Source organism: Varanus komodoensis, unplaced genomic scaffold, assembly GCF_004798865.1.
Source record: "Varanus komodoensis strain SLA01 unplaced genomic scaffold, ASM479886v1 scaffold57, whole genome shotgun sequence".
Taxonomy (NCBI): domain Eukaryota; kingdom Metazoa; phylum Chordata; class Lepidosauria; order Squamata; family Varanidae; genus Varanus; species Varanus komodoensis.
The window spans coordinates 1,772,116-1,798,983 of NW_025336182.1; the positions used below are offsets into that span (position 1 = coordinate 1,772,116).

The 26,868-nt window shown below is 51.2% G+C and overlaps 2 protein-coding genes across 2 annotated transcripts; both read left to right on the forward strand.

Annotated features, from left to right (window-relative positions):
• The first annotated feature begins 570 nt into the window (after nucleotides 1–570).
• Nucleotides 571–1,800, forward strand: LOC123032873 (interferon-inducible GTPase 5-like). Its single transcript, XM_044449051.1, has one exon. It carries the CDS (start codon nucleotides 571–573, stop codon nucleotides 1,798–1,800), a length of 1,230 nt encoding a protein of 409 aa, XP_044304986.1.
• Nucleotides 1,801–12,691: 10,891 nt separating this feature from the next.
• Nucleotides 12,692–21,283, forward strand: ITLN1 (intelectin 1). The gene is made up of 8 exons (XM_044449207.1): nucleotides 12,692–12,874; nucleotides 13,641–13,710; nucleotides 16,384–16,548; nucleotides 16,894–17,141; nucleotides 18,257–18,415; nucleotides 19,094–19,214; nucleotides 20,840–20,946; nucleotides 21,051–21,283. Exons 2-8 carry the CDS (start codon nucleotides 13,650–13,652, stop codon nucleotides 21,201–21,203), a joined length of 1,014 nt encoding a protein of 337 aa, XP_044305142.1. The 5' UTR covers nucleotides 12,692–12,874; nucleotides 13,641–13,649; the 3' UTR covers nucleotides 21,204–21,283.
• Nucleotides 21,284–26,868: the final 5,585 nt, after the last annotated feature.

Below are 26,868 nucleotides of genomic sequence, written 5' to 3' on the forward strand. Positions count from 1 at the left end.
GAAGCTCTGTGTTTCCAAGCTACGTACAGCAAGGAAAAGGTCTCCGGGCTTGCACAGGGCAATTTACTGAACCCAAACTAGTATCTATTTCCAAGAGCCCTCCTTCTGAGGAACCATTCTGCGAGTGCCCGTCCGGAGACAGGCCAGCCTCTTAGCTGTCCGCTGCTCCTCTTGCTGGCTAGCCCTTCTCTCCCAACACCACCTCACGGGGTCAAGGTTCATGCCAGGCTTGCTGGGGGCGGGTTCCATATCCCTCCCAGCAGATGCTGACAGGCTAGTCTCAGGATCTACCTTGAGATAAGCCCTCCTGCCTTATCCATCTTGGAATCTGGAGGCCCCGTTTCCCAGGCTCCTCCTTTCCCATCTCTGGAGTCTCCTTGGCCAAGAACAACAGCCAAGAAAACAATTTCCGGCACCTTGCTCACAAGCCGTGTGAGACCCTCCAAGGGTGCCCACGACGAAGCACTGATGCCGGGACCAAGATCCACCGGAGCAGATCATGCTTCCAGTAACTCCGGCTGGCTTGCTTTTCCTCTAGGTCAACCATGGTCTTGGCCGGGTGTTGCTACAATGGCAGGAAAGTCAAAGGAAGACAAGGACACACCAATGGAAAAGCGGCTGAAATACCTCAAGGGCTCTTTTGAGAAAGCGAGTTTTCCGGAGCTGTCCGACAGCCTGGAAGAGGTTCTCTATTCCCTGGAGAGTGCCGGCTTAGTCGTGGGCATCGCCGGAGAGTCTGGCGCTGGCAAGTCGACCTTCATCAACTCCTTCCGGGAGCTACGTGAAGAGGATGAAGGTGCTGCTCCTACCGGGAGGGCAGACACCAGTAGGGGTCCCACCCCGTACCCACACCCTAAGTATGACAACGTGATTCTGTGGGATCTGCCGAGCATCGATTCCCCTGAATTTCAGAGGAAAGATTATCTGGAGCAGATCAGTGCCTCCCGCTATGATTTTGTTGTTGTCATGGCCTGCCAGCACTTCACCTCTCTCCATGCCAGACTGGCTCTCCACATCAAGAACGCCAGTAAGGCTTTCTACTTTGTCCGCTCCAAGGTGGATGCAGATCTGGAGGCAAGACGCTCGAGCAACCCCTTGGGCTTCATCGATGCTGTTGCCCTGCAGCGAATCCGGGAGGAGTGCATGAAAGATCTGAAGGCCGAGGGGGTGAAGTTCCCAAAGCTCTTCCTCATTTCCAATTCTCAGTTGAGCAAGTATGACTTCTCCCGCTTTGTGGAGACCTTGGAGAAGAACCTGCAGCTGGAGAAGAGCCACTGCTTTCTCATGGCCGCACCAAACGTCTCCCATCGCATCCTGGAGAGGAAGAAGAGCGCCATGGTGGAGCATCTGTGGCTGGCCTCCGTGGTAGCCGCTAGCTGCCAGACGGTGCCCATCCCAGAGATTTCAATCGCATGCAATCTGGACCACCTGGCCCAGACGCTGCGAGGTTATTGCACCAGCCTCGGCTTGGAAGACTCCTCCTTACGGAGAGCAGCCCGGCAGGCTGAGCAGCCACTGGAGCTGTTCCGGGCCTTGGTGAGGTCACCCCTGGCTGCCGCCGTCACCCCGGCACTGGTGGTGGAGCTGCTGGAAGAGGCCGCCGGCAAAGCTGCGAAGCTCCCGAAGCAGCTGGTGCCCATGACCAGCCTGGGGCCGTCGTTTTCTGTGGTGTACAATATGCTGAGGGTGTTCGTGGACAGTGCGGCAGCAGATGCCCACAAGATACTCGTGAGGGCATTTATGAGTCACAAGCCTACCAGTGAGCAGGCGGCAGAAGCATCGCAAGTCACGGACAGCTGAGCCCTTTGAGGGGTGGGAGGCGCCCTTGTTCCGGGAGACCACCGCAGGCCCGTGCCGCAGCTGCGCAAAGCTCCCTGCTGCGTCTGGCAGTCGCTCTCCCAGGCGGCCGCCCTTGGTTCGCCAGAAGACCCGGATGCACCGACGGCTCGCCCGGTCCCAGTTCACCTGGATGGTGTCTGCCTGGCCCAGAGCCGCTGGCCGGGAAAGGCTTTTCTCCTCAGCTGCTGCGGGATCGCTCCTGAGCTGCCAGAGTCTGAGCTCCAGCCTGGGCCATGGCACGTTTCAGTTTGAGCTACTTCCTTGGTGTCTCCAGGCAAGTCACCTGCTCCTGAACAAGGCCAGCACCCCGACAAAGATACCGGGGTGTTCTTAGCGCCACTCTGCTACCCACAGGGAATAAATGTCCAAACATCGAGCTGTGAGAGCGCACAGATCCTTTACCCCACAGTGAGGCGTTGGAGCAGTTCGCATTTGGGGGGCTCATCGTTCCTTGCAAGACGACTTGCAAAACAGGAGCTCGTGACTGCGCGCATGCGGCCTGGGTGAGGGCGGGCAGAGGTGGGCCTTAGCAACTGAGCGGAAACTCACTGCAATTCCATTTTCCCAAACCGAAATGGGGAAAGCCTTTGCACACCACAGAACACGGGACCAGAAAAATACTGGCAAGCAAGACGTGCATTTGCCCTTTTTGCTGCTGCATCACATTGTTGACTCATATTTAGCTGGTGATCTAGCACATCCCCAATGTCCTCCTCACTTGCAGAATTCTTCAGCCAAATAGTCCCCGTTTTGTATATCAAAGGACTGACTGACTGGCACCAAACGTTCCTAACACAATTGCTGTGTTTCCTCAGTTTGTCAGGGCCAGACAATGCGTAAAGGCCAATGCAAAAACAATGTGAAAGCAAACGGAAAGGCAGTGCAGCCCCACCTTGAGGTCCCTTCATGAACATTCAAACTGCTCTTATCCAAATGTCTTGGTGCTATTTGTTTAAAAAATGTGTTAGTTTAGAAGCATTCTGTGCTTATGTGCAAAGGGAAATACTATCACGGAGAGCAAGAAATTATTGCGAAACTTGATTCTCAGATTTTTAATGCCATTATTCATAAACATTCCTCTGGACGGAAAATGCAGCAAGTTTGCAAAGCACTCTTGAGTTCAGCAAATTTCCACTGGCTTAGCACTTTAAATCAACGAAGATAAACAGCGCCACAACGGGCATGCTTCCCCTTTCTGTCCCAGTTCCCCTCGCTGGCATGGCGATACATCAGAACAGTAGACATGCGCAATGGGAAACACTGTTTTCTTTGGCTTGTAAAAATAATAGTCCACTTCAGCTGCTCAAAGGCGAGGCGAGGAGGCGAGGCAGCACTGTGGAACCAGAGGGCCTAGTCACCCTCTAAAAGAACCCGCAAACCATTACGAGTGGGCAATGGCCGGGGAACAAAAGACGCCTCCAGCAGACAAGTTCTAAATTGGCCAGAAGCAGAGAGGACAGAGCAGAACCAGCCTGGGCCTTTAGAACAGCTTGGGCCCAATATTTTCACGGACATGCAGTTCTGCAGCAAGCGCCCCCAACATCACACCCACCCCAGAATGCTGTGAAGCTCGCCGTTTCCCAGCCAGAGTGAAAAAGCTGGTCTGGCGAAGTCTCCATTTTTAAAGGCATTTTTCCCCGGGAGGAATGGCTCAAGGCTGTGAGCCCTTCGCCCCAGCTCAGCCCCTGCCTCTCAGCGCCCTGGGTGCCTAAGAGCTGTTCGCTCATCTCACCTGCTTGTGTGGCGCCATAAAGGGGAGCTCCATGAACAGGAGACCACTAGCTGAGCCAGCCGGGCCAAGGTGGAGGACCAGCGAGTGGCGCTCCTGCGCAGATGAGCCGGTTCTGTGGTGTGCGACTGCGCAGAGCCGGATAAAGAACGGCAAGGAAGCAGTTTCGTGGATGCTGCTCCCTGTGGAACAGGTCTTGCATGGTCCCAGGAGAACTGTGTGCATGCCTGCAGCATGTGGGGAGTGGAAGACCTCCCTGGAGCCAGTGCGGGGTGAGGGAGATGCAGAGCTGGGCCTGCCAGTGCCCAAGAAAGGGCGCCGTGGTCCGCATGGCTCCTTCTGGCCCCCCACCCTTCCCTCCCCTGGGCAGTGCCCAGACGTAGGGGTGCTACCAGGGCTAAAACCAGTCTGGAGGCATTTTGCACTCCTGGTGTAGATGTGGAGACACAGCTAGCTCTTGCTTCGTCGCCACTGCTGTTGCCTGGAATCACAAAGGTGCAGGAGCTTCTCCAGATCCAGGCTCCTGTTTTTCAGGTCTGGGGCAACGGCGCCATTTGCGGCTGAAAAGAGGGTGGGACGCAGCCGCACGCAACGCAGCGCACCCGGAGCCGCACGCAGTCTCTGGGGCCACCTGTCCCTTGCTCCTCCGGCCCCAGAGATGCCCCGGGGGTCCGAGGGAAGGTGAGGCCAGTAACGGGACTTCCCCATAGCACTGCCTTTGACACATGGGGCCACCACTCCGACAAGCAGCCCGCAGCTGAGGGGCCGCTTCTGGGGTGGCAAGTGGTGGGGGCTGCAGAGGCACAGGAGCCGCTCTGGGTGAGCTGCCCGGGCCGCATGCAGGCTGCCCGGCTCTGTCTGGACTGGCAGCTGCAAGAGACCCTGGGCGGCCTGCCTTGGGGCTTCAGCTCCGCCACGCACGATGCCTCTTTCAGGGATGACGGAGGGCAACGGATCAATGGCACCGAGTCGTCAGAGCCCAGAGCTGTGAACAAGAGGCGTGATTCTCTTCCGCAGGCTCCGCGATGAAGCAACATGTTCTCCTGCTTCTGGTTTTTTTTTGCAAAGTCGTAGCAAAGTCTACACTGTGTAGTAAGTTCGGGTTGGGAGCCGCTGGCCGGGCGAGGATGCCCCGTCGGGGGAGTGTGGAAGGAGGGGGGCCTCAAGCGCAGGGGCAGCGCTTGCCTGCCGGAGGAGCCGTTCTTGGTGGCCTCAGGCGTCCCAGGACTTCCAGAGCTGATTTCTGTCTCAAAGACTGAAAACGGGAATTCTGCCAGTGCTGGCTGTTCGATTCCCTGCCCCCCCCCCGGCCCCACGGTGTGCATGCAGGCCATGAACACTGCCCCAGCTGCCACCGCTCAGGCAGAAAGGCTGTCCTCCCCCTGCTGGTGAATTGGGAAGGGGTCAGCTCCCTTGCAAGCCCGCCCGGTCATCCCGTGAATCTTCCCTGGGGCTGCGAAGAAATCTAGATTTCCCGAGAAGGGGCTGCAGGTGAGGCAGGAGGCATTTGCTCCACAGATCTGAAGAAATCCTCACCCAGCCGACCTCTGAATAGAAGCTCAAACCAGACCTTAGGAAAACTGCCAAGGTGTGCAGTGAAATCACATTTGTGCAGTTCAGATTCAGGCGGACAGCCAGGTTAGGGCTGGGTCAAATCACAGGAGAACAGAAGGGGAAGCTCCCTCCATCAGCTGCACCTCTGGGCCGCTGTAGCCTCAGGAAGTGATGCCCAAGGCCAGAGCCAGGCTGAGGGCAAAGGCGGGCATGGCTGTGTGGTGGCACACAGGCAGGGCCCCAAGAAGAGCCGCCTGGCCTTGGCCCCCCACCCCCACTCTGCCAGGGACACGGAACGATGGGCGCAAGCTGTGGGAAGCCAGGTCCCGGCTGCACGTCAGGAAAAGCTTCCTGGCTGCTGGAGCGACGCAGCAATGGAGCCCTCTGCCTGGGGAGGGGGTGGGCCCCTCCACGCTGGAGCCAGTGAAGATGCATCTGGGGCACCCACTGCCGGGGATGCTTGAACTTGGAGGCCTGCATTGAGGCCTGCATTGAGCAGAGGCATTGAGCAAAGAGCAAATTTATTTAATCTTAAAGGTGCACGATTAAGGAAGGCATTTACAAGCAGGGACTGAGGGCAGATCCCCTCCCCCCCAAAAGCAGCAACTGTGGCCCCGTGGTCAGGGACAATCTGGGGGTCAGACTAGATGGCCCAGGAGACCCCTTCTGACTCACTCTGTTTATATATTTCTAAGTTCCAAACTTATCCTGATTTCCTGTTTCTTGGCGCAGTTAACCACAGGATCCTAGAATGCTGGCACTGGAAGGGGCCAGAGGGCCATCGGGTCCAACCCCTGCTCAGTGCAGGGCTCCCAGCTAAACCATCCCCCCCCCCCCCCCCCCCCTGTCCCGCTGCCTCTTCAATACCTCCAGGGGCCAGGCCACGGGCAGGCAGAACGCCCGTCCCAGGGCATGGGCTCAGGCGGGAGTCTGGGCTTCACCGAGGGGCCAGAGACTGGGAGGGCCGAGGCGTGGAAGCGAGTGCCCTGACGTAGCGCAGAGAGAGCACAGGCTGGAAACAGTCCCACTGGCTGAACTGTCACTGCAGGGCAGGCGAGCAAACGGCAGGAGCGGAATAGGACAGCAAGGCCTGGTCTCCTTGGAGGAAGGCGGGACGAGGCGAGGCGCACGAGGAGGCCAGGGCACGGCTTGCGTTGCTGTGGCAAGGAGCCGCTGTCGAAGGAAGGCGTCCTCTCCGTTAGACTCCACGGCCTTCGGCTGCAGCAGTGCCTCCTTCCTAGCTGCTCCCTGCTAGCGCCCCGCTCTGCGGACCCTCGCAGAACCAGCCCGGCCCGGTCCTGACACACCGTCCTGCTGCTCTAGCAGCCTGGAAGTTTGTTCTGGGGCCCAGCCGGAATCTGTCTCCCTGTAACTTGAGCCTGTTATGCTGTGTCTCTGCGATGACTGAGGGGAAGAGGTTAAACCAGACGTTTCTATTCTAGTGACCGCTGAAATCAGGAAGAGAATTGCACTGACTGATTTTGCTCAGCCCTGGCTGGGAGTCATTTTTAGTATTAGGATCGTTGTCATTATAGATGTAACCATAGTTGGGCACTGAGGATGTTATTATTTAATTCCCAGTTTAGTATTTAATTGCTCTTGTTATTCTGTAAGCACAAATATAGGATGTGTTGTCACTGTGTGATCCCCTGCGATTGTAGCCATGACCATATTCTAATCCTCAGCGGTTGTCCAACAAGGGCCACCTTTTTCATTCTAAAGACTCTTTCGCCATCCAGAGGAATGAAGCTGTACCTGCAAGCAGAAATACGAGGTCTGTTGAGCCCGCTGAGCTCGCTAAGCAATGGGCCTCCAATGACTCTGCTGGAACTCTTAAAGCCCGGCCAACGGCCGGCCTTTCCCCCACCTTCCCACCCTCGTGGGGTTGCTTTCTTCCCAGAATCCTGGCTATTACGATCTCATAGCCGAGGATCTCACGGTGTGGCACGTCCCAAATAAGACCCCCATGAAGGGATGGCGGAACGCTTCCCTCATCAGATACCACACCGAAACTGGGTTCTTAGCTGAAGGAGGAGGCGACCTGCTCAGGTTCCACGAGGTAAAGGCGGCCTCCTGGGCACGGATCTGGGATTCTGCTGGAAGGTGGCAGTTGGAGACCTGGAGGCGATGATGCCCTGCCCGTGGGGTACAGCCTGGCCCTGCATTAAGAGCGTGGCACACTTTTCCCACCCCGTGCGCCCTTCGTCGCTGAGCGCCAGGAGCACTGCAAACCCAAAGCTTCCCTCATTTTGCAGTTTGCCTCTTTTCGCAGAAATGCCCGGTGACATACAGTTTTGGGGTCTGCCAAACCAGTAATGGCCCAGCTGTGCCCATTATCTATGATGCTGGTGATGCCAAGAAGATATCGGACTATTATTCCCCGAGGGGGCCAAGTCTGTCTTTCTTCTTTTGCCCATACGCCACTAAAGATCTGGTAAAATTCATAGGCTGCAGCAAGTGCCTTCCTCCAATCGGCACATTTCAGATGCTGTAGACCAGATCATGGGGCCATCATATTGATCAGGGATGCTGGGAGCTGCACCGGAGGGCGGTGAGTTGGAAAAGGAGGGCCCGGTGGAAGAACGGGGGCCTCCCGTGGCGCTGTGCCTTCTCCGGCCTCCACCCTTCTCCAAAGACTGTTGACGTCTGGTCTGGGTGCTTGGGTCTGATGGCCTTATTGGCCCCTTCCAGCTCTCTGATTCTATGATTCTATCAACAATAATTGCAGGGGTGACTACAAATGATTGTGAAGGGTTATGGGCACTTGCTTCCCCATGTTTCAATTGCAGGATTCCAACGCACCGTTGATGGGTTCAATCTTTCCCCACTAATAACAGACAGGAATTCACAGCATCATTGAACAGCCGACTTGGAAGGAGCCTGCAAGGCCACTGGGCCCAACTCCCTTCTAAGCGCAGGACTCCAGGCAAAGCCGTCCCTCGCAATGGCTGCCTTGCGAATGCCTCCAGCATGAGAGAGCCCACGGCTTCGGTGCATCATTGGATCCTTCGCTGCACCGAAGCTTTTTCCTGATGCTTGGCCAGAAGCTGGCTTTCTGTCACCGGAGCCCCTCATTCCATGTCCTGGGATGCTTGAGGAGAGACCCTGGCCTTCCTCTTTGTGGCAGCCTTTCAAGTATATAATTCATTTATTTATTTGGAATTTTTGTATGCCGTCCCATTCGCATGAGCCTCGGGATGGCTTCCAACATCATAATTACACAATCATACAAATAAGTACATATAAAATCTGATACATCCTGGCTAAAAATTTAAAACCAATTAATAATATTGTTGTTGTTGTTAGTCACGAAGTTGTGTCCGACCCATCGCGACCCCATGGACAATATTCCTCCAGGCCTTCCTGTCTTCTGCCATTCCCTGGAGTCCACTTAAGACTGCTTCAGTGACCCCATCCAGCCCCCTCATCCTCTGCCATCCCCTTCTTCTTTTGCCATCTATTGTCCCCAGCATCAGGCTCTTCTCCAGGGAGTCCTTCCTTCTCATTAGGTGGCCAAAGTATTGGAGTTTCATCTTCAGAGTCTGGCCTTCTAAAGAGCAGTCAGGGTTGATCTCCTCTAGGACTGACCGGTTTGATCGCCTTGCGGTCCAAGGGACTCGCAGAAGTCTCCTCCAGCACCACAATTCAAAGGCCTCAATCCTTTGGCGCTCAGCCTTCCTTATGGTCCAGCTTTCACAGCCATACATCGCAACTGGGAAAACCATAGCCTTGACTATACGCACTTTTGTTGGCAGGGTGATGTCTCTGCTTTTTAGTATGCTGTCTAGATCTGCCATAGCTTCCTCCCCAGGAACAAGCGTCTTTTAATTGCTTGGCTGCGGTGATCTTGGAGCCCAGGAAAATAAAATCTGTCACTACCTCCATTTCTTCCCCATCTATTTGCCAGGAAGTGAGTGCACCAGATGCCATGATCTTGGTTTTCTTAATGTTGAGTTTCAAGCCAACTTTTGCGCTCCCTTCATATCTCCAATTTTCTTGAAGAGATCTCTGGTCCTCCCTATTCTATTGTTTTCTTCTATTTCTTTGCACTGTTATTTAAGAAAGCATTCTTATCTCTTCTAGCTATTCTCTGGAATTCTGCATTCACTTGTTTGTATCTTTCTCCTTCTCCCTTGCCTTTCACTTCCCTTCTTTCCTCAGTTATTTGTAGAGCTTCTTTGGACAGCCATTTTGCTTTCTTGCATTTCTTTTTCTTTGGGATGGTTTTAGTTGCTGCCTCTTGTACAATGTTGCGAACCTCTGTCCATAGTTCTTCAGGCACTCTATCAGATCTAATTCCTGAAATCTATTTGTCACCTCTACTGTATATTCATCAGGAATATGATTTAGGTCATACCTGAGTGGCCTAGTGCTTTTCCCTACTTTCTTCAACTTAAGCCTACATTTTGCAACGAGAAGCTCATGATCTGAGCCACAGTCAGCTCCTGGTCTAGTTTTTACTGACTGTACAGAGCTTCTCCATCTTTGGCTGCAGAGCACATAATCAATCTGGTTTTTTTGTTGATCGTCTGGTGATGTCCATGTGTAGAGTTGTCCGTTGGTTTGTTGGAAAAGAGTGTTTACTATGACCATTGTATTCTCTTGACAAAATTCTACCAGCCTGTGCCTGCTTCATTTTGCACTCCAAGGCCAAACTTGCCTGTTATTCCGGTTATCTTTCAGCTTCCTACTTTAGCATTCCAATCCCCCATGATGATACAGACATCATCTTTTGGTGTTAATTCTAGAAGGTGTTGTAGGCCTTCATAGAACTGGTCAACTTCAGCCTCTTCAGCACCAGTGGTTGGGGCAGAGACTTGGACTCCTGTGATGTTGAATGGTTTGCCTTGGATTCGAACTGAGATAATTCGGTCATGTTGGAGATGGTATCCCAGTACTGCTTTTCCTACTCATTTATTGACTATGAAGGCTACTCCATTTCTTCTTAGGGATTCTTGCCCGCAGTAGCATACCTGATGGTCACCTGAATTAAATTCACCCATTCCTGTTCATTTTAGTTCACTGATTCCTAAGATGTCGATGTTCAGTCTTGTCATCTCTTGTTTGACCACATCCAGCTTGCCTTGATTCATGGATCTTACATTCCAGGTTCCTATGGAGTATAGATCTTTGCAGCACTGGACTCTCCTTTCACCACCAGATACATCGGCAACTGAGTGTCCTTTCGACTTTGACCCAGTCGCTTCATTCTTTCTGGCTCTATGAGTACTAGCAGGTCTTGACCTGCTCAGGAGTGGATTTTTGGGTGGTGGGACTGTGGACTCCTATTCTGGTACTCGGCTAGCTGGGCTCAGAATTCTCAAGTTCCCCTGCCGCACACCAAGGGCCCATGTGGGAACCGGCGCCTGGTGCCTCGGGCTGCAGACATGCCCACGCTGGCTATGCAGGGGCTTCCTGCCAGGCACGCACAGTCCAAGAGGGGGTGGGACATGCGTGCAGACATGACGGAGCTGCGCCCCAGTGTCCCTCCATCGGCAGCCATGGTGTGGACTGCTGGGCATCGAGGCGAGGGGTCTGCGTCGGACTAAGGGCCTGGGAGCTGGAGTGGCTCAGCGGTGAAGAACTCGGGTCCGGGATCCAGGCGGCCCAGGAACCCTCTAGTGACTTCGGGCCAGCTGCAGACTCACAGCCCAGCCTACCTCACAAGGTTGTTGTTGTGGAGATAAGATTGAGAGCAGCGGGAGGAGAATGATGGAAGCCACACTGAGTTCTTTAAAACAAAAAAAGAGGGATATAAAACGAATGAACGAACGAACGCACGTTGAGTCATGAATGCTCTGTAAGCATGTTCAGCAGATTGCATTTTACAGGTCTCTAAATCTGCCCAATGCACAAACACCTGCGGGGCGGTTGGGAGCATGAGGGTGCTCAAGGACAGCGGTGCGCGCCCCCCCTCTGCTGGGAGAAGGTCCTCCCCCGGGGACCCACCGAACACGCTTTCATGGTGGCGAGGGCTCCTTCAGCCCAGGAAGACCTGGGAACGTGCAGTCTTTCAGGTGTCCTGCCGCTACTCGCCCATGGAAATGGAAATGAGGACTATGCAGTGTGTACTCATGGTCCTCACAGTGCCTGAGCTGAACAACCCAGGGATGGCCATCCAAATCTGATCAGAGCAAACTATTATAGTTAGTACCAAAAGTATGTACCAGATACTAAGCTGACCACTGCAATCCATGTCACCAAATCAATTCTAGAAAGCCATGGAAGGTATCATGAAATTATATCTGATAATGACCCTCAGTTCTATCCACCGAATTTTACACACACACTCATAAGCCCAAATGGGCTAATACAGAAGTATCTACAGATTATGGAAAAATGGGGTGGGAAAAGCAAATTGGACCGGTGAAGAGACACGTCGAAGCTTGCTGAGCTGCAGAACTGCTCCAATACTGGGGAGGTGCCCCTTTAGCCTCGCCAGAATTGAGGCAGCGATTGAAATCACGTCTCCCAGCCACCAGCAAGCAAATGTCTGCCTGCATTCAGAGAGGAAATGGGATCACCTCCGTGGCCTCCAGCACCAGCGTCCTCTGCCTGCCCTAGCAGGTCCAGGCCCCCACTCACAAGCACGACAAACTCGCACCATTGCCAACCTTCCCATCGGCTCCACACCCACGACCCATTTCAGCTTCCCCAGCTTGATCACAGAATCATTAATAGTAGAGCTGGAAGGGGCCAGGAAGGCCATCAGGTCCACCCCCTGCTGGTGCAGGACACCAGGTTGCACTGTCCCACTCAGAGGGCTGCCCAGTTTCTTTCTGAATGTGGGAGAGCCCCCACCTCTCCAGGCAGCTGGTCCCACTGCCGTATTGCTCTGACAGCGAGGAAGGCTGATGTCCAGCCTGAACCTGGGTTGTCGCAACTTCACTTGATTCTTCCATGTCCTGCACTCTGGTTTCAGCAAGAAGAGGTCTTGACCTTCTTCTCTGTGACAGCCTTTGAGGTCCTTCTAGAGGGATATCATGTCCCCCCTCAGTCTTCTCTTCTCAAGGCTGAACATGCCCAGTTCTCTCAGTCTCGCCTCACAGGGCAGTGCTTCCAAACCCTGGATCATTTTGGTTGCCCTTCGCTGGTCCCTTTCCAATTTGCCTGCATCTTTCTCGGAGTGCTGCCCGTCAGGCTGGGAGAGGGCGCTGGGGTCAGGCTGGCATGAACAGCTCTCCTCCCACTGCCCAGGCGCCCTCAAGCTGTACTTCTGTGATGAGAAATAGTTCCTATGAGGCGGATTACCGATTAGTGGGCTTGGGGATAGTTCCCTGGGTTTTGAGAGGAGGGGAGCTTGGGTATGACATTTCTGGGGTGCACTGTGGAGGAGATGGGCCGAGTGCGGGGGGGGCCGTGGAGGGGCCCTCTGAGTAGACGTCGGTTTGGGATGGTTCCCCTGGGGATGAGAAGGCGGTGCTTTTGTGGAAATGACGGTGGCTTGATGTGACATGGAGGGGAGGGCGGGCACTGCAGCAAAGCGGACACTTGTTGGAGCCAACTCACAGCACGGGCTCCTCCTCCGAGGGGCCTTCTGGCCCGTGGTGCTTGTTGCTGAATGACAGGAGGCAAGCCACTGGCCAGACCTGCGGAGCGGGGGATCTGCTGCGTGGCACGGCACCCTGCTCGAGGGGCTTCTGCTAAGCCATCCGGCGTCCCTCTGGAGCGGAAGACCGGCGCTTGGCTAGCTCCCCTGCCTCCTACACCCAGGCCAGCCGGCCGGCCCACTCGCTGGCCCCTCGTCAGCAGGCAAGTGTGCGTCTGTTCGGCCTTTCGGCACTTCAGCTGCGCTGCAGCCGAAAGCAGTTCTGACTGGTGGAGTGTTGTTGATTCATTGCCTGTCTCTGGTTGTGGGGATGCGGGGAGAGAGACCTATTTTTCAGGCTGTGCTTTAATTCACAAGTTGTCCTGGATTTCTACATTGTGAGCTGCCATTTTTGGCATCAAGGCAAGAATGCTCAGATGTGGGGAAGTATAAAAATTAACTGATGATAATAATAAGTTTATTAATAAATAGCTGACAAATGTCCTGGACAATTATCTGTTACAGAGCCAGTTCTAGTCCACAAACCTTGGCATGGAAACAACAGCAGAAATTCTGCTGAAAGCAGGACATAGTTCCCCTCTTTGCTTTCATCACGTTTTCCTCAGGGAACCTTGCCTGGGGACGTGGGCAGGAACATGGAAAATGTAAATTCTCAACTTAGGGAAAAAACCAAAGTCCAATTTAAAATATTTGATATCACAATCCTGTACGTATCTGTTTGGAAGTATACCTTACTCAGTACGGCTGGACTTACTCCCAGGTAAAGGACTGCAGCCAACGTCTCCCGATCTGCCCACGATCCAGCCTTTGCCCGAGTAACAATTTTGGCATGGCACCCAGTGCACCGGGGATGAGCAGAAGGGCCAGACTGGACATTCCCCCGTTTTTGGGCTTGGGAGGCATGTTTTATGCTGCGCGTCTGGGTGAGCGCACCAATGTGGCTGCTCTAATGGACCTTTGATCTTCCAGCTCAGAAAGATGAAGCAACTCGTGGCCGTTCTGCTGAGTGTGCTCATGTTTCCAAAAGGCCATCAGTGTGGTAAGTGGAAGGCAGGGCTTGGAAACGGCCGCTCTTAACGCATGCAGAAGCTCTGTGCTTCCCTGAATTGCAAGGTTGGGCAACAGGCGAGCTGAATCTGTCAGTTTTGCTTTCTCGGGCATTCCAGTGTTTAACTCCACCTCAAATACTTTCCATGCTGCTTATGAAGAAATGTGCAAGTATTTATTTATTTAATAGTTTTCTATACTGTCCTCTTACCGAGAGTCTCAGGACAGTATTGATATTGATTGTATTGATAAGTTCTTATAAAAGGCAACTGAAAATGAAACTCTCAGCCATGTTGCCACGGCCAAAAGGAAAGGACCATGGTGCTGAGCAGAGCAGGAAACCAAAAAGAAGCAGACCAACGCACCTGGGGTGGCAGTACCTGGCTCCAAAATGAATCTAGTACTAGGAACATCCCCCAGCCCAGAATGTGCAGGGCGACTTTAAGGCACCTGGCCTGGTTCGCAAGCAGGCGGTGGCTACAGAGGAGGAGCAGGCACTCCAGGTCCACAAGGACCTGGACCGACTGTGGAAGTGGGCAGGGGACCACAGGATGGCGTTCAGTGTGGGTGAGGGAAGGTCTTGCATTCGGGACTCAGGAATAGGTGTCACAGGTACAGGGTGGGGGACAAGTGGCTGCAGAGCAGCACTTGCGAAAGGGACCTCGGGGTGCTGGTCGACAGCAGGCTGTACGTGACACAGCAGTGTGACCTGTGGGCGAACACCACCCTTGGATGTATAGCCAAAAGCACGGCTTCCAGATCAAGAGAGCCACAGGTACCACTTATAAGACTCTGATGTACCCACAGTTGGAGTACTGTGTCCGGTTCTAGCAAGGTTGGAGTCAGGTCAGCGCAGGGTCACAAGGATGGCGGCTGGACTGGGGGGGTGCCATGCAAGGTGAGGCTGAGGGAGCGGGGTCTTTTCAGCCTGGAGAAGAGGAGACTCAGACGGGCTCTTATAGCGACATACAGGAATGTGAAGGTAAGAGGGTTGTGCCCAGTTCTCCCCTGTGGTGGAGGGAAGGGTGCGATCCAATGGGGCAAAGCTAAAGGAACCAGGTTTTAGTTTGGATGTCAGGAAGTACTTCCTAATGGTTAGGACCCCTAGGATATGGAATGGGTTTTGGTGGGAGGGGGTGGAGGCCCCATCAGTGTGAGGACATTCAAGGAAGGACTGGACGCCCACATGTAGGGGATTGCATGAGCAGGGCTGGCTTATGCCAGGGGTCAGACCAGACGGCCTGGGAGACCCCCTCGGCCTCGCTCTGTTGCTGTGTTTCTGGTGTGCTCTCCGAAATGCATTTTTCATCTCTGTGCCGGCACATGCGCCTTCTTGCTTCCCTCCTTTGGGCAAGATGCCCATTTTCTGAAGGAAGCCTCATCTCTGACTCTTTCCTTAGCTCTGCTGGTGACCTGGACGCGGACGCTCCCTTTGCAAGCCTGTGGGGCACGTTCCAGCCGAGCTTGCACTGCGGCAGTTTTGCGTAATCAGCAAGCAGTCCGAAACCATCTTAGCCTTAGCCTTTCCATTTCTGCTTTCAAGCTCCCTTTTGGAGACGTTTCCTCCAGCGATTAAGCTGGCTGCAGCGGCAGTGGGGCCCTCCATCAGAGGCCCCGTGACAAAGTGTCGGCCACTGTGTGAGTTTGGCAAGCAGCTGCAGAGACCGGGGCTGTGGGTTCCTGCCTCCCCTTTCTTGGGAAGCAACCCTAAATGGCTAAGTACAGGTACCTTTCCCGCCTTCTCGTCACAAACGACTTTTGCTCCCTAAGAGAAATACCTTTAAAAGGACATTGTAGAATTGGGAAAGTTTTTTTAAAAGGGGCAGCTAAAGTGATCGAAGGGCTGAAGCAACTCCTCACAGGGAAACATCACAACAAATACCTGGGTTTGTTTAGCTTAGGAAAACGATGAGTGGGGGAGACATGACGGAAGTGCCAAATGATGCTCAGAGAGGTGAAAGTGATGAAGGAGACATCTGCTCCCTCTCTCATAAAGCCGGAGCTGAGCAGGGTCATTTCAGGAAGCTGATCAGCAGAGATTCGGGGGCGGGGGGGGGGGGGAGAGCAAGTACTTCTTTGCACAGTGAAACAAAGTACATGGAGTACCGACCAAGACTTTTAAGAGTTACATATTCAGACTCCTGAGCCTGGACTGGAAATTCTGTCTATTTCAGTTTTCCCCACATTTGGTTTTTTGTTTTTGTTAAATTTCCAGTTCTTTTTGTCTCAAATGTAGAGAACCTTTCAAATGTTGGTAAATTCATATCAAAACTGAACTGAACCAAAATTCTCACTTATCCTTAACAAGGATAAAAAAACAGAAACCCTCTTTTTCCTGCTCCAAAATCAGAGCGCCTACATGCCCCAAGACGCCTTGCTGAAATAGATTAATGTATTGATATATATCCACAGCCTCACTGACACAGCCTTAACTCCAGAAATATTTTTAACATAACCCTGTCTAGTTTTAAGGGCACAGAATACCAATGTTACCTCAGGTAAGGTGAAAGAGCAGGTGGAAATCATGTGAGCAGTGAGCTAACCTGCTCAGTAAAAGCAATGTAAAATTTGCTCTAGCTGATACCTCATGTCAGACCATAATCCACTTATGGGGTTCTGACCTATTAGTTGAAGACTGGTGCCCTAATTCTTGCCTTCTGTGCAGATGACAATGGCTGCGACACTTCGCTGAAACGGGACATCCTCAAGCTGATGGCCAAATGGGAGAATGCCACCTGCCTCTTGAACCTGCAAGGCCCGCCACCGCACCTCAGCCAGACTCTGCCTCGAAGCTGCAAGGAAATTAAAGCAGCACTGGAAGGAGCCACAGGTGTGTGAGCTAGAAAAGGTAGATTTTATTCAGAGCTACTGGAAAAGGCCTGAAATAGGCAGAATGATTTGCATACGATGCCTACAGGTACGTTCTTCTGCCTGACAAACTGGGTACTGAATTCACTGTCTGGAGAAGCCTTGCTGAAGCGGACTTCTGGAGCAGAAGCACTTGTTTAACTGATTCCTGGCTGTGCCGGGAAAGTCAGTGTCCCACACGCCATGAAATTGGGACCAACAAGTTTTTGGTAGTCAGAACAGGAACGACTCTCACAACTGGGGTCTAGTTGCCGCTACAAATGGCAGGAGGGCTTTGATCCACAGATGTTGGGGTTTCTCCCTGCAGATGGACTGTACTACTTGGCCACAGAAGAAGGGGAGGTCTACCAGACGTTCTGTGACATGACCACCAGTGGGGGTGGCTGGACCCTGGTGGCCAGCGTCCACGAGAACAACATTTATGGGAAATGCACCCAGGGAGACCGCTGGTCCAGCCAACAGGGCAACAGCAACAACTACCCCGGTGGAGAAGGCAGCTGGTCCAACACAGTCACCTTTGGCTCAGCGGTGGCTGCAACAAGCGATGACTACAAGGTAATCGTGTTCCAGTTTCTCCTGATGAGAAGGTTCTTCGTGTGGCATCGGCGCACATGAATGGAGCACCTGCTCCTCTGTACATGGGGATCAGAAGCGTTCACTCTCCTTTTCTGCAGCTGGTCTTAGTTTGTGACCCCATCCAAAAACGAGCCACTGCGGCTTGTTGAAAGCAGGGGCCCCTGTTGCGCCCCTGCCCCTCACCCCAGGGCACCGCACTGCTGCTGCTATGCTTTGGCGGAATGGCAGCGGCAGCACAAGTTTGCTCCCCGGTTCCAGCAGGAGATTGCCTTAAGTGCATTTTTCTATCTTGTTTATTAAATTTATATTCCGCTTTTCCCCCTTTGCACTCGGAGCAGCTTACATAATACCCCTCCTACTCTCAGTCTTATCCCCTGAACAACAACCCTGTGAGGTAGGTTGAGCTGAGGGTTTGGGACTGGCCCAAAATCTCCCGGTTGGCTCCATGGTTGAGCAGGGACTAGAACCCCGGTTGCCTGAGCCCCAGAACCATGCTCTTAACCACTACACCACACTGGCTCAGATTTGTTTTCATTGAATTTGGCATTGAAATCCAGCAGGAAAACACATTTTTCTTTTTCTCTTTTCTTTTTGCCGGTGGTGGGGGCCCATACAGTGAGGTGCTTCTGGGATTTGTGTTTCCTACCCATGGTTTAAATTATAGTTTGTCCAAGTCAGCTCCAGGAAGGAATTTCTGATCTGGTCCTTTCAATTAAAGCATTAGTAAAATTAACTGCAGTTCCCAGTTTGGATGAAACTACAAGCTGCACTATATTAGAGCCAAGGTATATACTGGTTTGGCTGGTGTAAGTCAATTTTAGACTTCACTTCTGATAGCACATTATTACTATTTTTAAATGAAATATTCTGGCAGCTGCTTTACTGTAAAAAATGTATGCTCCATTTTTCTTTGAAGGAAAGGGTGAATGGCTTACACAGTCCAAGAAAAATCACTTTATGAAAATCAAGATATAATTATGAAAAAGAAAGTTGAACATAAAGCAAGACAACAACAAAACATCATAAAAACAAAGCAACTTGGTATTAAATTTAGCAAAAGGAACAATCTAATGGGGGAAGAATTTACTTTCTAGAATCCTGGCTACTATGACCTTGAAGCTCGGAATCTGGCTATATGGCACGTCCCCAATGGCACCCCTTTGAAGAAATGGATGTCTGCGGCCTTCCTGAGATATCACACCGAAACTGGATTCTTAGCTAACGAAGGAGGCAATCTTCTCCAGCTGTTCCAAGTAAGTCAGCTGCCTGGGCCAGCGCTTCTGCTTCGTCGGGGCTTTGAGAGCTGCAGCTGTCGGGAAGAGCGGGCGTTGCGTTTGGCATTTCACGCAATAAACTGAGACACCTGGAGGGGCTTGGAGAGGTGGGAATGAGAGATGGCTACTCCAAGAGGTCAGACTGACAAGGGTGGTCTCAGAAATGGTTTTGAGGACCCCTGAGGTTCATGACTTTGGGGGATTTAAACATTTACCCGTACACCTTGCCTGCCTTTGTCTGCCATGGCTTTCTAAATCGTATCAGATTGGCTGGGTACGTTTTGGATGTGATGTTCTTCAGCGGAACAGGCAGGAAAGAACTGCAGGTAGTGCTGCCAGTTTTAATTGTTGTCAGGGGGAGATCATTGCCTAATTAAATTGCACCTTGAGGCTACTTGCAGTTTCTACAAGAGTGAGGAACTAGTTTGTTTGGGCCGATCCTAGAAATGGAGATGAAGGCGCCTAGATGGTTTTCCGATCTCTCTTGTGAGGGCTGGGTCCTGCCGTTTTTGCCAGTGGCGCTGTTGAAGACATTGCCATCATCTGAATAAGGGGATGATCTGGGTCATTATTCCAAATGTTAGTGCTATATCTGCTCTTGTATTTATAGGTATTTCCCAGCTTTTGCATTTTCTCTGACATTTATTTTCCTTCCAGCGATATCCAGTGAAGTTTGGCGGGGGCAGCTGTCCAACTGACAATGGCCCAGCAGTACCGGTCGTCTATGATGCAGGCAACGCCGAGCAGACGTCTTCCTTGTACTCTCCGAATGCACGAAGTATAATTTTGCTTCATGAGGTTATGTGCTCCGCGTCACTGGCAGAGTTCTTCTGCTGACTTAAATAGTTTTGGTGGGGAAGATGAGCATAAACCAGAGTAGATATCTTACAAAGAGTCCAAGTCCTGAAATTCAGTTCTGAAGAAAAAAGAATGCACTGAAATTCCACATTTAAAACTGAAATGCTAATTTCCCCTGCCCCATTCCAACTTACTGGAGGAAAAAAAGCTGAACAGGGTGGCGATTACCTGAGTGGTTATCACCAGTTTCAGGAGACGTTTCTTCACTGATTAAGGCCATCTGGGTGAATGGTGACAAATCCGTGCTTTCCCTTGCTCCTTAGAAGTGCCCCATTCTCAATCCTCCCATATAGAGTGATGCAGAAAATAATTTATTTTCAGAAGGGTTGGCACATTGGTGGATTGCAGCAAAACAACCAACAGTCTTGTGGCTCTTTAAGATCAAATTTATGATGGCATAAATGTGGGAGTAGTTCAGTGGCAGAGCTTTGTGTGCGAGGGATCCTGGGCTGAGTCCATGGCACATCCAGGCAGGGCTGGAAAAGGCCAGTTGGAAACCCTGGAGTTCTGCTGCCTGCCAGAGTTGACAGAGATATGAACCAAGGATCTGTCTTGGCATGAGGCGGCTTCCTGATTCTGTATGTTCAGGAGTGCTGAACAGATCAGGAATAAAAGCTGAGCAATAGCTCTAAACCATGGTTTCTCTGTTGTTCAGCTGAAACTCAAACTGGTTCATGTTCTAAGCAATGATTTGCACAAACTGTGTCTTAGTGAGATATTTGAACTGGTGAACCATAGTTCGTGATTGCCCAACAAATCAGAATTGGTAACTTTGCAAACATTCATTTGTGGGGTGATCTTGGAATACACTGTTGTTTGGTGCAGCCTTTTTTCTTGCACTGGTTTTATTTAGGCTGCCCAGGAAAACTTGTCAGCTGAAGAGCAGAGTAAAAATATCTTACATTGATAAAAATAGAATCATAGAATCATGGCCATTATTCCATCTCAAGAAGCTGCTGAATGATGTAGATACAAACCTGGGAAACTGAGCGCTGAATCATAGTTGTAAGCGTGGGCTATGGTTTGGCATTCTCAGCTATGTTTAGTGCAAAGCACAACTTGCTATAACACCTCACCTGAACCAGGTATATTACATTTCAGTTTTAGCTACCCACTACCAAGCTCTTAGGGACTGCAGGTGGCGTAGTGGGTTAAACTGCTGTGCTGGTTGATCAAAAGGTCTCCGGTTCGAATCTGCACGACGGGGTGAGTTCCCGTTGCTCTGTCCCAGCTCCTGCCAACCTTGCAGTTCGAAAGCATGCAAATGCAGGTAGATAAAAAGGCACCACTTCGGTGGGCAGGTAACAGCGTTCTGTGCACTTCGGTGTTTAGTCAAGCCGGCCACATGACCACGGAGACAGTCTGCGGACAAACGCTGGCTCCCTCGGCTAGGAAACGGAGATGAGCACCGCCCCCGAGAGTCAGATATGACTGGACTTTAATGTCAAGGGGAAACCTTTACTTTACCTTTTACCAAGCTCTTGGAATACTGAGAGAAGTCTATGCTGCAAATGCCCTGCTCTGTCTTTTAAAAATGTTTTTCAGGTGGTATTGAACCTGGCTTCATCCAGTTTCGGGTGTTTAATAATGAGAAAGCTGCCATGGCTCTGTGCGCTGGGGTAAAAGTCACAAAGGGATGTGACACAGAACATGTGAGTAGCTGAACAAAAGGGTAAGGTCTGGCACTAGCAATATTGCATCTTGTCGTCTCCAGATTCTATAGTCCAAAAGCCAAGCCTCCCTCTCTTCTTTTCAGACCTGTGTTGGTGGAGGAGGTTATTTCCCCGAAGGAAATCCGCGGCAGTGTGGGGACTACACTAGCTTCGACTGGAGCGGCTACGGTGCACACACCGGCTGGAGTGTTTCCACACAGTTACTGGAGTCTGCAATGCTGCTCTTTTACCTCTGAATCTTGAAAGGATTAACATCTGGAATAATTTTCCTTCCTGAATTAGCAGCTCACAAAGCAAATGAAAGAATGCATTGATCTTTTGTTTCAGCATAATTTCTCCCTTGTGCGGTTGAAGGACCCACTGGGACCCTCTCCTGTTTTCCCTCAGTGTAGGACAGGCAGAAGAATCCCCTGAGCTCCCTCACAAGCAGCGCCAATAATCACTTATTTCACTTATACACGACCTGTCTGCCAACTCACTCAGCAATTCGTCGACCTTCTTCAGCATCTCCAGGTTGGGCAGGAAATACTGCCTGCAATTGCTGCATCTAGTCAGGGTTGACCAGGTCAGTAGTTCGGCTCTGGCAGGTTTGTATGTTCCCCCAGCTGGAGGCTTTTCTGCATTGATCACATGCTCGTCATTCTCTGCTCACAGTCGTTTACAGGTTCTTGAGCTGAGATGGCCACTCTGTGTCGAACCAGCATTTTTGATGTAGCATGTTTACCAACAGACACATACACACCTTCCATCCCCTCTGGCTGTGTGCCGGCTGGCAGACAGCAGTGAACTGGGCTACAAACATTCATCAATGCTTTGACAAGCCAAATGTGCGTCGAATGATGTGCTCCACGTGGCAGCAGAGAACCATCAAAGAGGGAGCGAATGGAGGCTCTCCAGGCCAAAAGCCTCACTGCCCAAGTGCAGCCCAGGAACAGCTACTCTGGACCGTGCCAGGCGGGTGTGCTTGATTCGGGCAGATTTGGAAGTGTTCGTCCCCTCACAAGGGGCTGCTCTTTGTGCAAATGTTAAACAAGATGATGATGATGATGATATTCCCAATTATATTCAATGGGAGGAACAAAGCTTCAGCTTTCAGTCATGATTCAGGTTCAGCCAAGTTGAATCAGCAGCCTGCGAAACAGCCAAGATTGGACTGGGTTGAAGCAGGCTGTTTTCTGAATTGTTAAACTGGAGTTCATGCTGAATGGTGTGGTCAGTACCTGCCTCTGAGCTGTAGCTCTCATGAGGAACAGTCCTTCCAATATATTTTAATGTAATAGAGACAGCCAACTGGTGAAGTGGTTTCTAGGACCCTAAAGAGGTGTACTTTTAAGTCTGAAAGAGTAGCACTGACTCATTTCATCCCCATTTCCCAATATGAGGGCTGCCTCTTGGTTGTGATGTCCCTTCTTCACTTCCAGTCCACTCTGAGATCAACAGCTCCTCACCCGAGTCACAATTCAAGCAGTTCTGAATTTCAGCCTTGTGTCTCCAAATGTATTTTCTCGGGGAGCCTCAGTGCAGTGCATTTGCCTAGCTCCTGGGACCCCGGAGCATCCCTATCTGCCTGGGACGAGGAAGCGACCAGCTGAGAGATGCTGCCACTGCAGGAGAAGAGCCTGGTCACAGAACAGTAGAACTGGAAGGGGCCAGAAGGTCATCAGGTCCAACCCCCTGCGACTGCAAGACACTACGTTATGCCACCCCCGTTTTCCACTCCCTATTTCTTGGAAGCAAATAAGTCAGTATGGAAAGGTAGTCGGAGCAGCTTGCTCAAACCTGAGGTCCAAACTGAAAGATTTTATTAACAGAATATACGAAGTGGCAAAAAAGAAAAGCAGATGAGTACTTGAAAATAAGCAAAGAGCCTCTGAGGGAAAACACAAGGCTGGAGAAAATGGAAGCTCTACTTTTGTTTCTGTGTCATAAAGAGGCTTTCAGAAGAGCAAAGCTGGTCCTCTTGCTAATCCCTAGAAGGAAAGAGGCGGACGAGTGCAGCATTTCGCCCTCGGACAGGAAGAGACACATGCTCGTCTTCCACTGCACAGACTCTCTGGACAATTAGTCTTCCTAGCCAAACGCTGAGTTTGTGCAGAACTGTCTGTTGTGATAAGGAATCTCAGCTCAGCTCATCAAGCCTCTTCCTGATGCAGCCGACGCTGCTGATGCCAGGTCTTCTCTGCCCCACTGCAGCCATGCAAGTCCCCTCACGCTGGGTAACACACAGGAGTTTTCTATTGCAGTAATTCCGTTCAAGTTCCTGTGCGGTCATGAAATTTGTCCTGCGTTTTGGCAGTGCAGAAAAGCTTTCCACTGAACTGCAATTATTTAGGGCAAGTGCAAGTGCCTGCAAAAGCAGCATTCTTCCCTTTCAGCTGAATTATCAGGGTGAATCACCGGCGATGGCCACCAGAGAGCAGGCACCATCAAAAAAGGGACACTGGCCCTTTTGCCAGAAGTGGCGCAGAAAGGGAGGCTTGCCTTTGCGTGGGGGGTGTAGCAGGGGGAGCTATTTGCCCCCAGCCTGTGCAGAGGAGAATGCGAGAGAAGGCTTGGGGGCAACCAGGAGGGGGTCTAATCGAGCTCTCCAGGCTTCCACCTGGAATCTTTCTTCAGGGGCTTCCCTTCTTCACTGGAAAGGTTCTATGCACCACACAGGTCCGCCAGGCAACTGGAACAGCGCTGTTTTCAGCCACTGCCTTCCATGGAGACATGGTTTCCTAGAACGAGCCAACAGCTCCCTCTTCCACCTCTGATGTTGGCCAGGGAGCCACGCACGAGCAGCCCCCTTCAGCATCAGCTGGTAGCAACAGTGGTGGGGCAAAGAATGAGCCCACCCTTGAGGCATCCTGCCAGACTAGTCCAGAAAGGAACTGACAAAGAATGGCTTGCAAGGGGTCAGGGCTGCTCCTCACCCCCAGCGCCACTCAAAGCCAGCTGGGTCTTGGGGAACAGACATTGGATAAAAAGAGGCTTGATGGAATCGCTGTCCTGCCAACCTTGCAGTTCGAAAGCATGCAAATGCAAGTAAATAAAAACGGACCACTTCAGTGGGCAGGTAACAGCGTTCCGTGCACCTCGGTGTTTAGTTGTGCCGGCCACATGACCACGGAGACCGTCTGCGGACAAACGCTGGCTCCCTCGGCCAGGAAACGGAAATGAGCACTGCCCCCAAGGGTCAGGCATGACTGGACGTTACATCAAGGGGAAACCTTTACCTTTTATCCCTTATGCCAGCACTGTTTCGGGCTACAATCACTTAAGTTTGCTATGAATTTGCAGCAAATAATTTCAACAGCCCTGAGAAAATTTGCTTCAAATTTTCCCCATATTTTAGCTCTCGCAATCAAAAGTCAACAAAGGCTGCGTAAAGAGTCTCTCTAGGTGCTGCTGTGTGTTTTTCAACAAGATGCTGGAGGACAAAGCCCTCATCTATACACAGTCACCCAGCCCTAGATCCTGCTTGCTCCTCAGCTATATTTTCTTGTTCCATTCAGCAAATGAATTTTTCAGGGAGATGAAAAGCATACGATTTACTAATAATGCTTAATAGGTAACCAGTCTATAGTCTGATGAATCCAACCTTTTACCTTTTTTGTAAATCGGGGATAATTATTGCAAGCCCCCAGAATGCTGAGATGCATCCTGAATGGTCACCGTGGGGAAACAGGGCTGCCAGAACTGGTGCCCATCAGCCCGGGTTCCATTGTTCCAATAAACAACAAAATTTATTGTTTTAATTTATTGTGTATTCTATTAGATGTTGTAAGCCGCTCCGAGGCTTTGGCAAGGGGCGGCATAGAAATGTTTTAATAAATAAATAAATAAATAAATAAATAAATAAATAAAATAATGGCAACAATTCACTGCCGGGTGCTTTGCCTGATTTAAGATGCACAATCGGGTCGATAACTTCAGATTTGGAAACCGGAGGCAAGCCTGGGACAGTATTTATTACTCTGTGTGCAAACCCTATCGCCACCTGTGTATCAATATGTGGGGACTGGTATTTTGTGGGGAGAGGGCTAGCTAAGCGGCTTATCTGGTAGCCGCTATAGACCAAGTCCTCAGATATGTCCCAGACACAGTGGGAGAGCAGTGGGGAGCGCTGTGCTTTCTTCTCTGAGCTCAGAATTGGTCCTCGGTGCATTTCATATGCACGACCAGATTTTCTACCCCCACCCCACCGCCAAGGGGTATTGTGTGAACTTTTGGGCTTGACAATAGCTGCCGAGGAGCTTAGCCTAGAAATATCAAGACTCATTAGTCTGAAAAACCTTAGCCGGGGATGCAAAATTTAAATCTTCATACAGGCTAAACAGCAAGATACATGAGATATGCTGTGTGGTTTACTCTTTCTCTCATTTTTAGAAGGAAGCATGCAGGGCTCCAATGGATCTTTGCATGTAGATTGGAGAGATGTAAGCCTTCCTTTTGCATTTGAACTCCTCCCCTCTCCGGTGTGGAGGCTAAAAAAGAGAACACCCCTTTTTCCCGCCATTAGTGCCATTCCTCCCAAGTTCAAGTCATTGAGGGAATTACTAACTCTCACCACTAGAATCATAGAGTAGAAGAGTTGGAAGCGGCCATGAAGGCCATCGTGTCCAGCCCCCTGCTGTTGCAGGACACCAGGTTACACCATCCCACTCAGAGGGCTGCCCAGGTACTCTTTGAGTGTCCCCTCCAGGCAACTGGTCCCACTGGCGTTTTGCTCTGACAGTGAGGGAGCTTCTCCTGATGTCCAACCTGAATCTGGGTTGTTGCAACTTGAACTGATTACTCTGTGTCCTGCACTCTGGCATCAGCAAGAAGAGATCTTGGCCTTCCTCTTTGTGGCAGCCTTTGAGGTGCTTATAGAGGGATACCATGTCCCCCTCAGCCTTCTCTTCTCAAGGCTGAACATGCCCAGTTCCCTCAGACTCTGCTCATGGGGCAGTGTTTCCAAACCCTGGATCATTTTTGTTGCCCTCCACTGACCCTTTCTAATTTACCTGCATCTTTCTTAAATCTTGGTGCCCAGAACTGGACACGGTATTCCAGGTGAGGTCTGACTAGTGTGGAGGATAGAAGAAGTACTACTTCTCGTGATTTGGAAGTAATACTTCCGTTGCTGCATCCCAAAATAGCATTTGCCCTTTTGGCAGCTGCATCACATTGTTGGCTCATGTTTAGCCTATAGTCCACAATTACTCCAAGATCTTTTTCTTGTTCCGTTCTGTTGAGCCACATATTCCCCATCTTGTATCAATGCCTTTGGTTTCTTTCTCCTAGGTGGAGGACTTGGCACTTGTCCTTATCGAATTTCATTCTGTTGGTTTCAACCCAGTGTTCAAATGTATCCGGATCGCCATGGATCTTCATTCTGTCCTCTAGGGTGTTTGCTATTCTGTCCAGAAGGCAGTCTTCATTAAGCACACAATTTGTTCCAGTAGCTAAGGAAAAAACGTGACCCGTATGTGATACTCATAATGGAATGTACTTCTGGCTCATCATGATGCAGCTCCAGGAATCAATATGGCTAACATAGTTCACATAAAAGCTGAATATTTGAGAGGCAGTGTTGTACACTGGTTAAACTGAGACTGGGCCTAGAGTGCTTGTACCTGGTGTTGGGCGACGGAGACAAATTAGGGATTCTGCTGGTGTACCGTGTACCCAGCAGACTCCCTGCCTGTGCTGACGGAGATCATCTCGAACCTGGTGTTGAGGACTCCCAGGATGTTGCTCCTGAGGGACTTCAATTCCCATGCTGAGGTGGTTCTGCCCAGGGTGGCTCCATGGTAGCCATGGGGCTGTCTCAACATGTCACCGGCCCAACCCATGAAAGAGGTCACACTCTAGAACTGGTTTTCTCGACGGGGCAGGAAGAGAGTGATCTGGAAGTGAGGAAAATCTGATCTT